At 37.6% G+C, this 17,721-nt stretch overlaps 1 protein-coding gene across 1 annotated transcript in view; it reads left to right on the top strand.

The window, feature by feature from the left end:
- The first annotated feature begins 346 nt into the window (after positions 1-346).
- The window catches only part of LOC110897342 (cytochrome P450 CYP72A219), a 41,744-nt gene continuing 24,369 nt past the window's right edge, over positions 347-17,721 (top strand). The window contains exon 1 of the mRNA XM_022144100.2: positions 347-651. Coding sequence (XP_021999792.1) covers positions 378-651 — 274 coding nt within the window. The 5' untranslated portion in view covers positions 347-377. The remainder of the gene's footprint in view (positions 652-17,721) is intronic.

The raw sequence follows: 17,721 nt of genomic DNA, 5'->3' as shown, positions 1-17,721 counted from the left end.
TTATTGTTTTTCTTGGGAAGATGCTGTTGGGAGGTCGGGCATGCCACGTTTGTTCCTTTTCTTGTATTTATGTTAGATTTAGCTGCCTTTTTGCTTCTTTTGTCTATTTGAGCTCATTTAATCCTGAAAATACAAAAGGAAGACAAAAGCACACTTTTTCCAACATTAGTACTAAAAAGGGTTAGTTTTATGCCACAATTGATGTAATTTATTTGTTACATTTTGTGCACATCAACTTTCCATTGCAACATTAAAAACACACAAGGATCATAAGTGTCAACTACTTAAACAATAAGGTGGCTAATTCAAAATTACCCCATCTATGAATACCCTTGTTTTTATTCCTTATCATCATCCTTTTATAACACCCACGAGCCATGCAGATAACTGGAGTTTTGGGTGTTCTTGGAGTTGCATCAGTGCTCTTGTTTTATATATGGAGAATTTCAAACTGGCTGTGGTTCAAACCGAAGAAGATCGAACAATGTCTACGAGATCAAGGGCTCAATGGTAGCCTTTATAAGTTCATTTTCGGAGATGTGAAAGACATGCAACAGATGACAAACGAAGCCCAAGCGAAACCTATAAATCTGTCACACGATATATCTCATAGGGTCTTTCCCTTTTTGTACAAATATTCGGTCACTTCGGGTACATTTAGACATGCTTCTATTTTTTTTTAATTTGTTGATACATGATTTATATTTTGTTTGTGGGTCTTTTGTGTTATTTATGCAGGTAAGAACTTTTTTACATGGATAGGGCCAACACCTGTAGTACATGTATCTGAACCGAGTATGGTACGAGAGGTTTTCGCTAACTACAGAAAATTTCAAAAGACAAGAGGTGGTAATCCTTTAAGAAATTTGCTAGCAAAGGGATTATTCTTTGCCGAATGTGATCAATGGGTTAAACATAGAAAAATCATCAATCCTGCTTTCCATGTTCAAGAGCTCAAGGTTCATTTCAATTATTGTACTGGAAGTGAAGATCATTTAGATAGATGTCTTGATTATAATTAGCAACAATTTTTTTACACAAATTTTAAACTTTTTTTTATTTTTATTTTCTTTTGATATAAAATTCATTGATTCATACTTGCCAAGTTACATCAAAACAGAAGGTAGACGGGCAACAAGCTACGCCGCCACCCGAATTGCAAACCCTAATCTACCAAAGACAAAACCCTGTCCCCTGAACAATTTTTGTTATTATTTTTCTTTTTGCAGCATATGGAAGCATCATTTTATGTGAAATGTAGTGAAATGATAGCAAAATGGGAAAAACTAGTGACCAGAGAAAGCTCTTGTGAAGTGGATGTGTGGCCCCTTTTGTCTTCTTTTTCTGGTGATGTAATTTCGTGTACGGCTTTTGGTAGTAGTTTTGAAGAGGGAAGAAAGATATTTGAACTTCAAAGAGAACAAGCGGAGATGATGTTAAAGATTGACGAGTCAGTTTATATTCTAGGATCAAGGTAAAGAAAAGTTTTTAAGGGTTGAAGTAACAAAATTTAATGCAAAAACATGATTGCTAATTAAACAAGATTGCATAGATTTTTACCAACAAAAAACAACAAGAGAATGAAAGAAATTGAACGCGAGGTCAAGGCTACAATAAAGAGCATTATTGATAAACGAGTGGTTGCGATTAAGGAGCATACTTTTGGGCATACTTTTGGATTCCAATTACAAAGAAATTAAGGAGCATGGGAATAACAATTTCGGGTTAAGCATTGATGAAATAATAGAAGAATGCAAGCTTTTCTACTTTGCAGGTCAGGATACCACTGGAAATACCCTTGTTTGGACTGTGCTTTTACTAAGTCAGCACATAGACTGGCAAACACGTGCAAGAGAAGAAGTATTACATATCTTTGGAGACAGAATGCCGGATATTAATGGACTGAATCACCTAAAACTGTAAGTTAATATTTAGTTCTTTAGATCGCTCTCCAATGTGTGCGCGCGATCTCTTATTTGAAAATGTTGAACCTATTATCATTTTTTTGTATCTTAAATATATCTATCTACATGTGAACATGATATTGAATGAGGTTCTTAGGCTATATCCAGTAGCTCCAGTGCTAAGACGGCTCCTACATGAAAAAGCTAAACTTGGTAACTTAACTTTACCGGCTGGAACGATCATCCAACTAAACACATTGTTTTTTCACCATGACAAAGAAATCTGGGGTGAAGATGCGAGCAAGTTTAACCCAGAGAGATTTTGAAGGATCGTGTTGTGACCCAAACGAGTCGATCAGAGGAGTTTTAATCTATTTCAAAGGCGGAAACAGAGAAATAGACTTCGAAACAGCTTGAATATCACTTTAAACTACTTTCTGATTGATATAATAGCAAATACAATCACAGGACAAACCGGCAGCACCTCGGTATCCAAATCATAGAACTATCATAACTGATTTCGCTTGAGGACCTATATATAGACTTCAGATTCTGCTTGAAAGTGTCAAGGTGCATTTCAAGCGGAATTAAACATGTTGATTTCGCTTGAAACTGCACATGTTACTTTCAAGCGGAATTAGCACAAACATCACATCCAAACCCTAATTTACTCAAACTACAAGCCCTGATCTAACACTTATAATACTAGACTCGATACAAGACGAAGTCGACAGATGTATGCACCAACAGACTCCCCCTCAGATCTTGACGAGTCTTAATTGTCGAGTCTTCAACGTCTTCAGTCTTTATCAGTCTTCGGGCTTCCAGAATCTCGACATGGCTTTCTCCTTTCTCCAAATTCTTCTTTCTCTAGAAAACTCCCCCTTGAATTGTTCCGGGATCGAAAACCTGGCTCTCCTTTTGCTCAGGATCAGATCTCTTGATTCTTTAAGTTCATCAGTAGTATGAGTTCCAGGATCGTAACCTGGCTCTACCTGCACAAACTCTACCTCACAATAAATTTCACAATTTTAACATTTTGAAGAAATTTTCTTTCTGCTAACCACTTGAGAATCCAATCTCAAAATGATTTACCATTAAAAATTTCTGATGAACACTTGTCAAAATATCAATTTTCTTTTCAAACATCTTCAAACAAACTTTCCCAAACCTGTTCATCATGTTCGGCACTCGGAATTTTGAAAATCAGCTTTCCAACATCAGTTGTCGAAAATCTTTTTGAATTTTTCAAAATTTATGCTAAAACACACTGAAAATCTTTTTGGATTTTTTGACAATGAAATGCAGTAAAGAAATATTTACAGACACTATTTTTTGTGAGTTTGTGTAAGAGGATCATATCAGTTTATGAGACAAATCACCAACACCGTTAAGCTTCATTTCATTTTAAGATCTAAACAATTCACTTAGATTGTCAGTATATTGATCCACTTAAATTTCCACACAAAGTTCAACTGTTTCGAGATACAATATTAGTGTTTTAAGCACTTAGACTTATTCGCGTGTCCCACCACTTGAATATACTCCCGTATCCAGATCCCAATATTCAGTCTTACAGGTGAGTATACCATAGATGATATCTGTAAGGGGTTAAATTGCGAAACCGTGAGAGCTCAGGTCAGAACTTCTGTTCAGCAAAGAGATGACAGCTCGACTTTTGGTGTGTCCCCTTTAGAGGATCTTTTCTTCAACAGCACATGATTAGCATTTTTCAATGTTTCATCATTGTTTATGCTGGGGGCGGCACTATATTTCAAGCATTTGTAGAAGTATTATACGAGGACTAGGCCATTGCTTCCGCAAAATAAGAAGTCCTGGAATAATACCCCAGATATCACTGAGTATAAAGACCTAGTATCTCAGAAAGAGGGACCTTTCAAACAAGATTTCGGGGGTTACCCATATATCCAAGAAATGTTCCCCACGATATAAGCAAGTTTGAAATTTAGATTTATATCTCGAATACAGTCTACTGAATGTGTAAAACCCTACTGGCACATCCACAGTGAGATTGTTTATCACAATTTTAACTTTCCATTTCTTTAGCATGTTGTGATAGTCCACTGATGTACTATCATTTCCTCTTTTCACAAAAAACTCGTTTTTTATTTTATCATGTTTTTGGCTTTTTCAAATTTTCTAATGTTTTTGGATTTTCTGAAACTTTTACTCCCCCTAAAATACAAACACATTTAAAGAAAATTGAGAACAAACTGTACAAGAAAAATGAAAACTGATATCGAATCGCTTCAATTTGCCATCCACTAGGCATAAACAATCAGAACTCCCCCTTTCAACAAACTATTTTCCCATCATGATTTCAAAACACTCAAGTTTGTTTTAATCAAGATGATTTTTCCGGAAAATAAGTTTTGTTTTAACCACTAGTAGATTCGGGGTAAACTCATCACATTGTCCATTTTTTAACCACATGTATGAGGATTACATCAAGTTCAATTTAATGACCTTGACGAATCACTTGTAAAAATTACCATCTGTATCACTTGTAGGAATAACACATCTACACAAATTCATGTTACCAATAAAGATGCCAATTCCTGCTTCACACTTACCATCCTAGAAGCTCCGGCAAGTCCACAACCTGTAAAAATTTCAACAATTTTAAAATCTTTCACAAAACTATTTTAACAAGAATGATGCCGATTCCTGCTCCACAATTACAAACTTGGGAGCTCCGGCAAGTCAGATTTTTAAGGGAAAAGAATTTCCACCCAAGTCTGACCAACCTTGGGTGATTTTAACTCTAATTCAGTTGGGTTATAAGTTGCTTTCTTTGTAGCATAAAAATCTTTAACCCCTTTGGCCTTTCCCTCGACCATTTTCTCAAAAATCTTTTTCACATTTCCATTAAATGCTTTCTCAACATCAAATTCCTTCTTTTCAGAATAGAATTGATTTGAGATCTGAACCTTACCAAATTTCTGTTTGACATTTTCATCCTTCAAAGATGGAAAATCAACATCATCTACTGAAGGCACTGAATTCTCTTCTTTAATCTCAACTTGTGGCTCTTCTAGCTTTGTGGAACCAGAATCATTGCCAGTTTTCTCATCAAACTTCTTAACAACCCACATTTGGTTGTCCTTGGCTCTCTTTTTGTAAAAAATTTTCTTAGAACACTCACCAACTTTATAGGTTGAATTTTCAAAAATTTTGAACTTTTCAGTTGGTGGTTCAACATCGACAACTTTTTCTTTAAGTTTTTCAGAGACTCCCTGTTTTGTCTTTGTAGCTTGAGAGCAGTTCCATGCAATGTGACCAACTTCATTGCACTTGTAACAGGTTCTAGTCTCCTTTCGATGAAAAACTCCAGTTCCTTTCCTCTCAGCAAGAAACTCCTGGTTTGATTGTTTCCAGAAAGGTTTCTTCTGTTCTTCTTCAGCACTTCCACCTGAAACAAATTTTGTATTTGTTTTAGAAATTTTATCATTTTTATAATTTTCAGGTGGAATAAAACCTAAACCTTTCTTTTTGAAATTACCGTTATGGTTTGGTTTCTTTTGAAACCAGAACCAGAACTGTAACTTTTTTTCTTGTTTAATCGCTGTTGAACTCTTGAAGTATATTTCTTAGGTTTTTCAGTAAGATTTAAATCTTTTATTTCAGAAATATTAATTTCTGTCATTTTGAAAACCTTTTTGATCATTTCAAATCTAACACTTCTTATTGGAAACTCTTTGTCAGAATATAATTTGTCAGAATCACTCAAAGTATATGCTACTTCGAATGTTTCATCATTCAAATTCGATTTTGATAACAAAAACTCTTTACTATAAACCCGTTTGACCGACGGTTTTGGACTGTTAACTGACGAACTTGAACCTCCAGATTCAGACTTTGACTCAGACTCCTCATCTGTATCCAACACCTGATCGACCACCTTTTTTATTAACTCAGACTCATGATCAGTGTCAGATGATGTAAAAGTGACGTCAATGTTTTCTGGTAATTCATCGGTTATATCAGACTTCAGTTTTATATTGACTGCCTTTTGAGCTTGCTCCTCATTTGGTTTTCTGGGAGAATAACCTTCCCATATCGGAGGCGGACACTTGTTATAGCTAACACTCGGTTTCTTACCAGTATCCTTCTTCTTTGGCTTTTCATCCTGAAATGCTTCGAAACCTGCAACAGTTGGATAAATTCGATCAATAAGATAATCAGAACTAGAATAACTCTGTAATAATCGTCTGATTCTCTCATTCTCAATTTTCTCAGTCTCCAACTCTTGTTTCAGTTTGGCGCATTCCTCAATGTAATAGTTTAAAGCTTTTTGTTTCGTCATCATCGTAGCATTCATCATCGTCAAAGCATCTTCTCTTTCAGAATTTGTCTTTTGAAGACCAGTTACTGTTCTGTTCAAAACATCATAAGACTCCTTCACGTAATTGAGATTGAACAGTAATTGTTCCTTCATCTTCTCAAGCCCAGCCAACTTCTCGTCTTTTGCCGCACATTCTTTGCAAGATTCTAGACACTTTGAGCAAGGCTTGATGACTTCCACAATTTTTTCTACTTCAATAATCTTTTCAGATTTTTCAGCTTCAGTCACCTTTTCTGTTTCACCAACCTCCTCAGCAACAATTTTAACCTCTTCATTTTGAACAGTCTCTTCTTTTTTAATAATACTTTCAGATTTCATTTGCTTTTGTTCTTTTGCTTCTCGTCTCTCCTTCAGCTTCTCCAAGCGATCTGCAAAATAAAATTGAAAGCTTTCAGGAGATAGATGAGTTTTTGCAACATTAATATGTCTTTCTTCTTCATCATCACCACTGTCATCAGTTGGTGATTGATCAAACTCTATTGACTTGCCAGAACTATCATCTGAAGAACTAGAATCAGCCGGTGTTTGATAAAAAAACAGTTTCTCTTTCTGAACTTTCATCTGAACTTTGTGAGCTTTCATCTGATGAGACAAACTTTTCTTCTTCATTCTTCACACTAACACCAATAGCTTTCATCCACTCGGTAAACATATCTGGTTCTTTCACAATTTTAGCAATGAAAGCTTTAAACTCCCATTTCTCATCCACAAACATATCCCAGCTAAAACCTTCAGGTAACTTTTCATCATCTTGATTGATTAGGCATGCTTTGCTGTCGGATGAAATGTATTTATCCCAGCTGAAATTTTCTTGATTGACTAAACACGCTCTCTTTGAAGAATCTTCTATTACTTTTCTACCATGAGCCACTTGTGGTTCTTGTTGTTGTTGTTGACCAACTTGTTGATATATGGCTTTCCGGTAGTAGTCATCTTTTCCAAACGGATTCTTTGCTTCACTTGCTTCTCTATTCTTGCATTCCCTCTTGAAATGACCTTTCTCCCTGCATCGAAAACAAGTAACTTTAGATTTATCAAAACCTAAAGTAGAAACATGTGCATCCAGAAAATCATTTCTTCCTGTTATCATTTTGAATTTTTCAGCTCTTCTTAAGACACTAGCTAGACACCATTTGATATCCATGAGCTCCATTTCTTCAGCGTCTATCTGATCGTAATCCTCTTTCGTTAGCATAGGATTCCCGATTCTCCCTGCAACCAAACCTTCATAGGATTGTCGCACAGTTGCAAGTAAAGACATGTGATCTTTTGCAATTTCTTCAGAAAAACTTCGACCCTCTGGAAGATTCAAAGCTATATTGCACTGTATCACACAACCACCACTTTTTGTACTTTGAGAATGGAAACTTGATGATGAACTCTTTGGATTAACACTCGGATATGAAGAAAATCCCCTGCTGTTGTTTGAACCTTGATCAACATTTCAGATGAATTTCCAGCACTAAATGCAGTTTGAATCTTCGGACTTCTTTCAACCTCTTGAACACTGCCTTTAAAATACATTTTCACGTCTTGTTAACCACTCGGATTATTCATCCTCGCAATCTTTTGCTGTTCAAGATCTTGACCCTCAATCTTCTCGATGAACTGAGAAATCGTCAAACCATCATATTCACCGGTGTTCTTCAAGATCATCAAATAAGTACCCCACTCTTTTTGAGGTGAAGCGTCAGCCAATTTGTCAACCCATTCCTCTCGATCTTTGGTTATGCTTAACATTGACATGGATCGCACTAAGTGACAATATCTTTCAATTAATTTCTTTGTATCTTCCCCTGGCAAACTTGTGAAAAGAACAAATTCTTTCTTAAGCAATGCCTTTTTACTCTTAATCATCTTTTCACTTCCTTCAAATTTTGTTTTAAGAGCATCCCAAATTGATTTTGAAGTTTTGTCATGTTGAAGCAATACAAAGATGTCTTCCTTAATAGCTTGCTGAAGGAGACTAATCATCATCTTTTCAGCTTAGTACATGTCTCGTTCTTGGTTATTGAATTCAGAAATTGTTTTTTCAACTCGCAGTTCAGTACGTGGTAGAACATAGTTTTTCAAAATACACTCCTATGATCTCAAATGATTAGCTTGAACCCAGTTTTCAAACCTATCTTTCCATCGTAATACTCCTCAATGCTCATTAGCTTCGGGGGTTTTTGCATTGTTCCAGTTTCATTTTCTAAATTCATGTTTTGAGCAATGGAAGCCGGAGTAGTCGGGGATGTAGCAAACGCATTGTAAAATTCTTCACTCATGATTCGGTAACACGTTTTTCAAAAAACAGCACTTTTCAAGCGAAATCACTCTTTAAGCGAAAATAACCTGAAATAACAACTTCAAGCGAAAATAAGGTTTCAAGCGGAATAAGAAGTTCAAACGGAATAACTTGATTTCGTTTGAATTTCAAGCGGAATTACGTTTGAAGCGAAATCACTGATTTCGTTTCAAACTTTCAAGCGGTATAACGATTTGGAGCGGAATAACGATTTGGAGCGGAATAACTGATTTCGTTTGAAACTTTTCAAGTGAAATAACTCGCTGAAGCGAAATAAGACTATTTCAAGCGGAATCAGAACTTTGATCCATTTTAGTCATTTTTAATTTGAATTTAGGTCTGAAACTCTCAAGGGTTTGTTAAAACACAGTTTCGCACAATATATGAGAAAATTAGCCGATTTTAACCGTAAAAATTTGTTAATTTTGAAAAGAAGGTGTAGAAAACAAAAATTTTGAGCTGAATCGGTAAGAACTCCTCCTCCTGAGCTTTGATACCACTTGAAGGATCGTGTTGTGACCCAAACGAGTCGATCAGAGGAGTTTTAATCTATTTCAAAGGCGGAAACATAGAAATAGACTTCAAAACAGCTTGAATATCACTTTAAACTACTTTCTGATTGATATAATAGCAAATACAATCACAGGACAAACCGGCAGCACCTCGGTATCCAAATCATAAAACTATCATAACTGATTTCGCTTGAGGACCTATATATAGACTTGAGATTCCGCTTGAAAGTGTCAAGGTGCATTTCAAGCGGAATTAACCATGTTGATTTCGCTTGAAACTGCACATGTTACTTTCAAGCGGAATTAGCACAAACATCACATCCAAACCCTAATTTCCTCAAACTACGAGCCCTGATCTAACACTTATAATACTAGACTCGATACAAGACGAAGTCGACAGATGTATGCACCAACAGATTTTCTGAAGGTGTTTCAAAGGCGACGAAGCCAGGGGAAGGCTTGTATATCCCATTTGGCGGTGGTCCACGTATATGCATAGGCTTAAATTTTGCAATGCTAGAAATGAAAATGGCACTAGCCATGATTCTACAACGCTTTTCTTTTGAATTATCTCCATCGTATTCACATGCTCCGCAAAACATACTTACTATGCAACCTTAGTTTGGGGCTCATTTGATTCTGCATAAGCTTTAGCATACTTATAATTTGTTTTAGAGTGTGTTGTATTAAATATATATTATTCATATGTGATTACTTCCTATAACATTGTGTATTATCTGTATTGTTATGTATCGTACTCAATCTTTGTTATAAGCCACATATTAATTGTTCGGATCTAGGTGATATAAAAAATCTCAATCATTTTGTTGTCTTCCACATGCGTTGAAACAAATTCCCAAATCTGAATCTAGGCCGACAAGAACAATTGGATCAAAACTGGATTTGGCAAACAACTTTCCTATCAATCATCTAAACTTGTAGAAAAATTGTACCGAAATCGAAGGGGGAAGACAAACAGAAACTGAATAAATGGAAGAAGAAAAATAAAAAAAGCCGAAAAGAAATTTTGAGTGAGATAAACATCTCTCAAACAGACGTCTAAAAAATATAAGAATCGGTGTGCTCACTAGAGAATACACCAAGATGAAAATAATCTAGTAGTAATGTATTCACCGATGAATACACTAGAAACGTGAACCATCACAACAATCTGATTTAAAATAAATCTTTGCACATAATGGGTGGTTTAAGTTAAATGAATACATCTTTTAAGTATCATTCACAACGATTATGTCTATATGCAGAGGCGACGAATTTCTGGGGCCCAACCTCAAACAACAACCATATATTAGTGTACTCGTATTTGCATACAATAAACTATGCTCGAAAAGCCGAAATCTACATAGTGTACTACCATAAAATACATTAGAGTAAGAATGTAGTGGTATTCTATTCAAAAAGCCGAAATCTACATAGTGTATTAGTATTACCATAAAATACATTAGTAAGAATGTAGAGGTATTGTATTCATTAGTGAAAACACTAAAGTTCTCATAATGTATAAGTAGTGTATTAATTAGTGAATACACTGGAGTATGATCAAAATACGCAAGTAGTCTACACTAAAGTATACTTGGTGTATTTGATGATCGTCGTCAAGTAATGTGAAAATCTAGTTAACCTATATAACTAGGGTAACCAAGGTACCCATCTTAGTTGATTACATAAAATAAAAAGTCAAAGATTTGATTAGTGATGCTTTAAACGAAACCTAATCTGAGTGGCAATCGAAATGAAAATGAGTATCACAAAGAATGTAAAACACTTATCAGTACAAGATTAAATCACACATACACTTGTAATTTATTTTTTTAACTAGAAGGGCATTTCGGTCAATTTTTATGTAATTCTGTTAACTAGAAGGGCAATTCGACCATACAAAATGACCGAAACGCCCTTCTAGTTAACAGAATAAATGGATGGAGTTAACCCAATGGACTAAAATGGCAACGTTTGAAACTATTTGGACTAAAATGACAACGTTTCAAATGATTGGACTAAACTGGCAAAATGGCCCAAACCACAAAGACTAAAATGGCATTTAACTTTTTTTTTAAATAACAATGTAGGTTTTTCGTCGTTACATGTCGATGTTTAGAGTCGTGTCACTGCTACAACGAACCGAACATGTGTAGATGTCATTTTGGTTAATGTTATGACTTTTTTTGGGTTTTTTTTCAGTTGTCATAGCATATGCATGTGTCGTACCGATACCATAACAATCTAAGCCGGTACCAACTAAATTACATTACCATCCCGTTCCCACCGCTTATATCTATCTGTAAACTTCCAACCATTTTGAGCTCAAGCCCATCCCATGTTGAGCCCATGCCCATTCCGTTTGGGTTTATATCCCAGTCCAGTTCTTTGTTTCCCGTTTTGTGGTCCAGTTGTACCGGCTGAAGTGGTGACCGGTGAAGTTAAGAGATGTGGGGCTGATTTACCGATTAAGATCGGTACAAGTAGTGGTGCACAAAAAACCCGAACCGGGACCCGGAAAAAAAAACCGAGAACCGGGTATTATAAAACCCGGGTTTTTTATACCCGAACCCGACCCTACCTATAGGGTAGGGACCGGGTATTCATATCTGATCTAAAACCCGAACCCGAAACCGGGTTTTTTTTTATACCTGCTTTATACCCGGTTTTTCGTAGTACCCGGTTTTATAAATACCCGGAACCGGTTTTTATAAATACTCGAAACCGGGTTTTATAAATACCTGGTTATGGGTTTTATAAATACCCGGTTATATGGATTGGATGTATTTTCAACAAAAAAATATGGATTGGAATCTTGGATGCGCACAAAGACTTTTTTTGCTTTTCTCTGACATTACTTGCCAAAGCAGCATGTAATTAATATGTTGATGTCGTGCATCACTTGAAGATGAAAATGACGTTGAAACGGATATACACGAGGAAGAGGTAGAAATGGGAATGTCAAGCCCACTAGAAGAAGACTAAACGAAGACGGTCAAAAAAACGAAGACGACAAAAAAGAAGAAAATCTTGGCGAAGATGATTCAAGTCCTATCTATGTTTTTTTTATCTATGTTTTCAAGAATTAAGACTTCTAGTTCTTATGATTTAACAAAATTTTGTATGCAACTTAATGTAATCTTGTTTAATTATTGGGTTTCTAAGAATTATGTATGCACTTTGATGTAATCTTGTTTAAAAATGTCATTAAATTTGAATAAGCTAAGCCATCCACTAAAACATATAAATAAGCATTTAATACCCAGTTGGGTTTTTTTAATACCCGGTGTGGGTGTTTTGCCAACCCGATGCATACCCGAACCCTACCCGATGCATACCCGAACCCAGAAATAGGGTATTATAATACCCGGGTTTTATAAAACCCGACCCGGACCCGGGTATATAGGGTATACATGTAGAAAACCCGGACCCGGACCCGACCCGGTTTTAAAAAAACCCGCTTTTGTAAAATCCGATTTTGTAAAACCCAATCCTACCTGAACCCGGTTTCATATCCAGAACCGGTTTTTAAAAAAACCCGATTTGTGCACCACTAGGTACAAGGTTAAGGTTATTAATATCATTTTCTAAATAATATCATTGTTCTTCGAACCCGATTTCATCCACTTGCAAACTTTTTTTTCTCACAAATTTGATCCATAAACAAAAAAAGATTTTATGTAATATCATTTTCTAAATAAGTTTTATGTGCCAGATTATCTCATACAAAAGTATTAGAATCCTTTTGATTAATCGTATTGTTCTTCGAAGTCTTGAAAATTTTCAGATATATTCTCGACCGGCTTCATTTCATTAAGTACAACCAGTACCATATGATTATCGATAAGAGTTTTGTTAGGGTTGTAAATCATGTACGGTTGATGGGTTGATAGATTTATGGATTTATGCTTGATAGGTTAAGTCGTTTAATCTAAACATGACCTATATGTTTGTGTGCGTCAAAGAAATTAACCCTTATACCACACGGTGTGGGCGTCGAAACACGGCGTTGTTGCCGGTCCACGCCCACAAAACCACCTCGTGTCCAGCGTTGTGAACGGTGTTGTGCTTGGAGCTTGAGGATTTTCACCGGCGTGGGGTCAAATGTGTGGGTGAGGTGGAGGCTCTTGATTGATGGATGTTGTTTAGGTTTGTTTTGATTGGTTGATGTTTATTTTATTTTTATTTTTTTTATTCTCTTCCTCGCCACTTTCCCACCTCGTGCTTTTTTCTCCAAGCCACCATGCTGACGTGGTTGCCACATGTCGCTCCACGCCCTTCCTTCAAGCCCCTCCACACTGTCTAGTCTTACCTGGACTCATTAATGTTTGTGTAACTCAGGCACGACCTATTTAATTAACCCATTTATTGAAAAGAGTCAAACACGTCGATTGGTTGTAATCAAATTCTAAACGTATTAAACGTGTTGATGGTTGAAATAGATGTATTAAACAGGTCGATGGGTCGATTTATATAAATAAATAGGTAGACTGATGTAGCGCGTGATACGGAAACGAAGATCAAACACGTTGATTCAAAGAATACCCGTGTGTTCTTCCCCAACCCCTAAGATTCCACCCAAAAGGCACGGAATTTGAAGTGAAAAACTGATTGTGTCAAAATTCAAGTCTGAACTTTTCATTAGCTTTAGTAACATATAAATAGAGACCGAAATTCGAAAATGGGCCTAAAACACACTTGGGCCAAAAACTAGAACAAAATAAAATTCCAAAAAACCCACTAAAAAACACAAAACATAAAATAACTCATGGAAATAAGCGTTTTTTGGCCCGGACAATGACCCAAACCGCCGTCAGCATTTGCAGCAAGATGGAGCTCGTTCTCACGTTCGTTTCGCCTGGTCGCACGCCCAAAACGGACCCCCGTAGCCCAAGTTAGAGCCATTTTAGTGAAGCCCATTTTGTTACACGATCTTTGGCCTCCAAATACAAAATAGCCCGCTCCTCCACACTTGGGCCCGCATCATTCCCCCCTGGATAGACAAAATTCGCCCTCGAATTACCAACAGGTTCATCATCAGAAGAATCTCCATCATAAGGCAACAGATGCTTCACGTTAAACGCATCAAAACAACGAATGTGACTAGGCAGCTTCAGATGATATGCATTCGGATTGATCTTCTCCACGATTTCAACTGGGCCAATCTTCTTCGCTGATAACTTGTTGTATTCCCCAACTGTAAAACGATCTTTAGTCAAAACAGCCCAAACAAAATCACCTTCCTCGAAGTCAACATGCCTACGCTTCCGATCAGCAGCTTGCTTATACTTCAGATTAGCCCGGGTCAAGTGATCATACACAACATTATGAACTTCATGTAAACCCTCTACAAAATCTTGAACTTTCTTTGGGACTGATCCAGAAACAGGAAGAGACATCAAATCAAGTGGTCCCCGAGGCTGAGATGAATACACTATCTGAAATGGACTATATCCAGTGCTCCGATTAACAGCATGATTATGAGCAAACTCGGCTTGGCACAATTTCCGATCCCATGCCTTCACATGATCACCAACCAAACACCTCAGCAAATTACCAAGTGACCGATTAACAACTTCAGTTTTCCCATCAGTTTGTGGGTGATAAGCACTACTGAAGTTGAGCTGAGTATTCACCATCTTCCACAAGCTAAGCCAAAAATGACTTAGAAATCGGGTATCCCGATCAGACACAATAGAAGAAGGTAGCCCGTGCAAACGGTACACATCACGAAAAAAGAGTTGGGCTACATTAACAGCATCAGTCGTCTTCTTGCAGGGCATAAAATGGACCATCTTAGAAAACCGATCAACCATAACAAAGATGGAATCATTACCTCTCTGAGTACGAGGTAACCCCAACACGAAATCCATACTAATATCAACCTAGGGCTGTGAGGGAATTGGCAAAGGCATATACAGACCTGCATTGGTAGCCGTCCCCTTTGAAACCTGACAAATACGGCACCTCTTCACATAACGATCCACCTCTTTCCTCATAGTTGGCCAATAATAAGAAGCTTGAACCAGCTGTAACGTACGGTCATGACCAACATGCCCTTCACCATGTAACTCCTTAATAATCTGTAAGCGAAGACTAGAATCGGGAATACATAGCTGATTCCCCTTGAACAGAAAACCATCATGCAAAAGAAAGTCTGACTTCTGCCCAGTTTCCACATCCTGCAAAATAACTGAGAAATAAGGGTCAATGGCTAACTATTCACGAATGACCTCCAGACCCGGCATATCAACCCTCATAGATACAAGCAGATTACTCCTCCTGCTTAAGGCATCAGCAACCCTATTTGAAACACCCGTCTTGTGTTTGACCACAAAAGTAAACTTCTCAAGAAAGGCCAACCATCGCCCATGCTTATGAGATACCTTATCTTGAGTACGAATATGCCTTAGGGAATCATGATCAGTGAATAAAACAAACTCCTTTTGAAACAAGTAATGGCGCCAATGCTTTACAGCTTGGACCACTGCATAAAACTCTAGATCATAAGTACTGTACCTAACTTAGGCCCAGTTAACTTCTCACTAAAATAAGCAACAGGTCGACCACCCTGACTAAGAACCCCACCAATTTCAACCTTTGAGGCATCAGTATGAAGTTCAAAAACTTGAGAAAAATCAGGCAATACCAGAATTGGTGTTGTAGTAAGCTTCTCTTTCACAACTTGAAAAGCCAACTCTGCCTCATCTGTCCATACAAACGTCTTTCCCTTCATACAATCTGTCACTGGGGCCATAATAGAACTGAAGTGTGGAATAAACCGTCTGTAAAAAGAAGCAAGCCCATGGAAACTACGAACTTCAGTCATGGTAGTAGGAGTTGGCCAATTTTGAACAGCCGCCACTTTGGATTCATCAACCTGTATCCCATCACCAGAAATAACATACCCCAAGAATAACACTTTAGGGGTCATGAACACATACTTCTTGGTGGCTGCATAAAAATGGTCCCTGCGAAGTAAGGCCAAAACCTGCCTCACATGCACAACATGGTCGCTGAAAGAAGCGCTATAAATGAGAATGTTATCAAAATACACAACCACGAACTTCCCAATAGAAGGTCTAAGCAACTGATTCATCACACGCATAAAAGTACTAGGTGCGTTTGATAAACCAAATGGCATCACCAACCACTCATACAACCCTTCACGAGTCTTGAAGGCAGTCTTCCACTCGTCACTCGGTCTAAGACGAATCTGTTAATAACCACTCTTCAAATCTAACTTTGAAAAAATAGTAGCACCACTAATTTGATCAAGCAAATCATCAAGTCGAAGAATAGGAAACCTGTACCTCACAGTAATCTTGTTGATTGCTCGACTGTCAACACACATACGCCAAGTGCCATCTTTTATTGGAGTTTGTAGTTTCGCCTGGTCGAACGCCCAAAACGGACCCCCGTAGCCCAAGTTAGAGCCATTTTAGTAAAGCCCCTTTTGTTACATGATCTTGGGCCTCCAAATACAAAATAGCCCGCTCCTCCACACTTGGGCCCGCATCATTCCCCCTGGATAGACAAAATTCTCCCTCGAATTACCAACAGGTTCATCATCAGAAGAATCTCCATAATAAGGCAACAGATGCTTCACGTTAAACACATCAGAACAACGAATGTGACTAGGCAGCTTCAAACGATATGCATTCGGATTGATCTTCTCCATGATTTCAACTGGGCCAATCTTCTTCGCTGATAACTTGTTGTATTCCCCAACTATAAAACGATCTTTAGTCAAAACAGCCCAAACAAAATCACCTTCCTCGAACTCAACATGCCTACGCTTCTGATCAGCAGCTTACTTATACTTCAGATTAGCTCGGGTCAAATGATCATACACAGCATTATGAACTTCATGTAAACCCTCCACAAAATCTTGAACTTTCTTTGGGACTGATCCAGAAACAGGAAGAGACATCAAATCAAGTGGTCCCCGAGGCTGAGATGAATACACTATCTGAAATGGACTATATCCAGTGCTCCGATTAACAACATGATTATGAGCAAACTCAGCTTGGCACAATTTCTGATCCCATGCCTTCACTTGATCACCAACCAAACACCTCAGCAAATTCCCAAGTGACCGATTAACAACTTCAGTTTGCCCATCAGTTTGTGGGTGATAAGCACTACTGAAGTTGAGCTGAGTATTCACCATCTTCCATAAGCTACGCCAAAAATGACTCCGAAATCGGGTATCCCGATCAGACACTATAGAAGAAGGTAGCCCGTGCAAATGGTACACATCACGAAAAAAGAGTTGGGCTACATTAACAACATCAGTCGTCTTCTTACAGGGAATAAAATGGACACTCTTCGAAAACCGATCAAGTGGAATCATTACCTCTCTGAGTACGAGGTAACCCCAACACGAAATCCATACTAATATCAACCCAGGGCTGTGAGGGAATTGGCAAAGGCATATACAGACCAGCATTGGTAGCCGTCCCCTTTGAAACCTGACAAATACGGCACCTCTTCACATAACGATCCACCTCTTTCCTCATAGTTGGCCAATAATAAGAAGCTTGAACCAGCTGTAACGTACGGTCACGACCAACATGCCCTTCACCATGTAACTCCTTAATAATCTGTAAGCGAAGACTAGAATCGGGAATACATAGCTGATTCCCC

Source organism: Helianthus annuus, chromosome 13 (assembly GCF_002127325.2).
Source record: "Helianthus annuus cultivar XRQ/B chromosome 13, HanXRQr2.0-SUNRISE, whole genome shotgun sequence".
In the NCBI taxonomy this organism is placed as follows: Eukaryota; Viridiplantae; Streptophyta; class Magnoliopsida; order Asterales; family Asteraceae; genus Helianthus; species Helianthus annuus.
The sequence above is the reverse complement of the archived record's forward strand: the minus strand, read 5'-3'. Positions and strand labels throughout refer to the sequence as shown.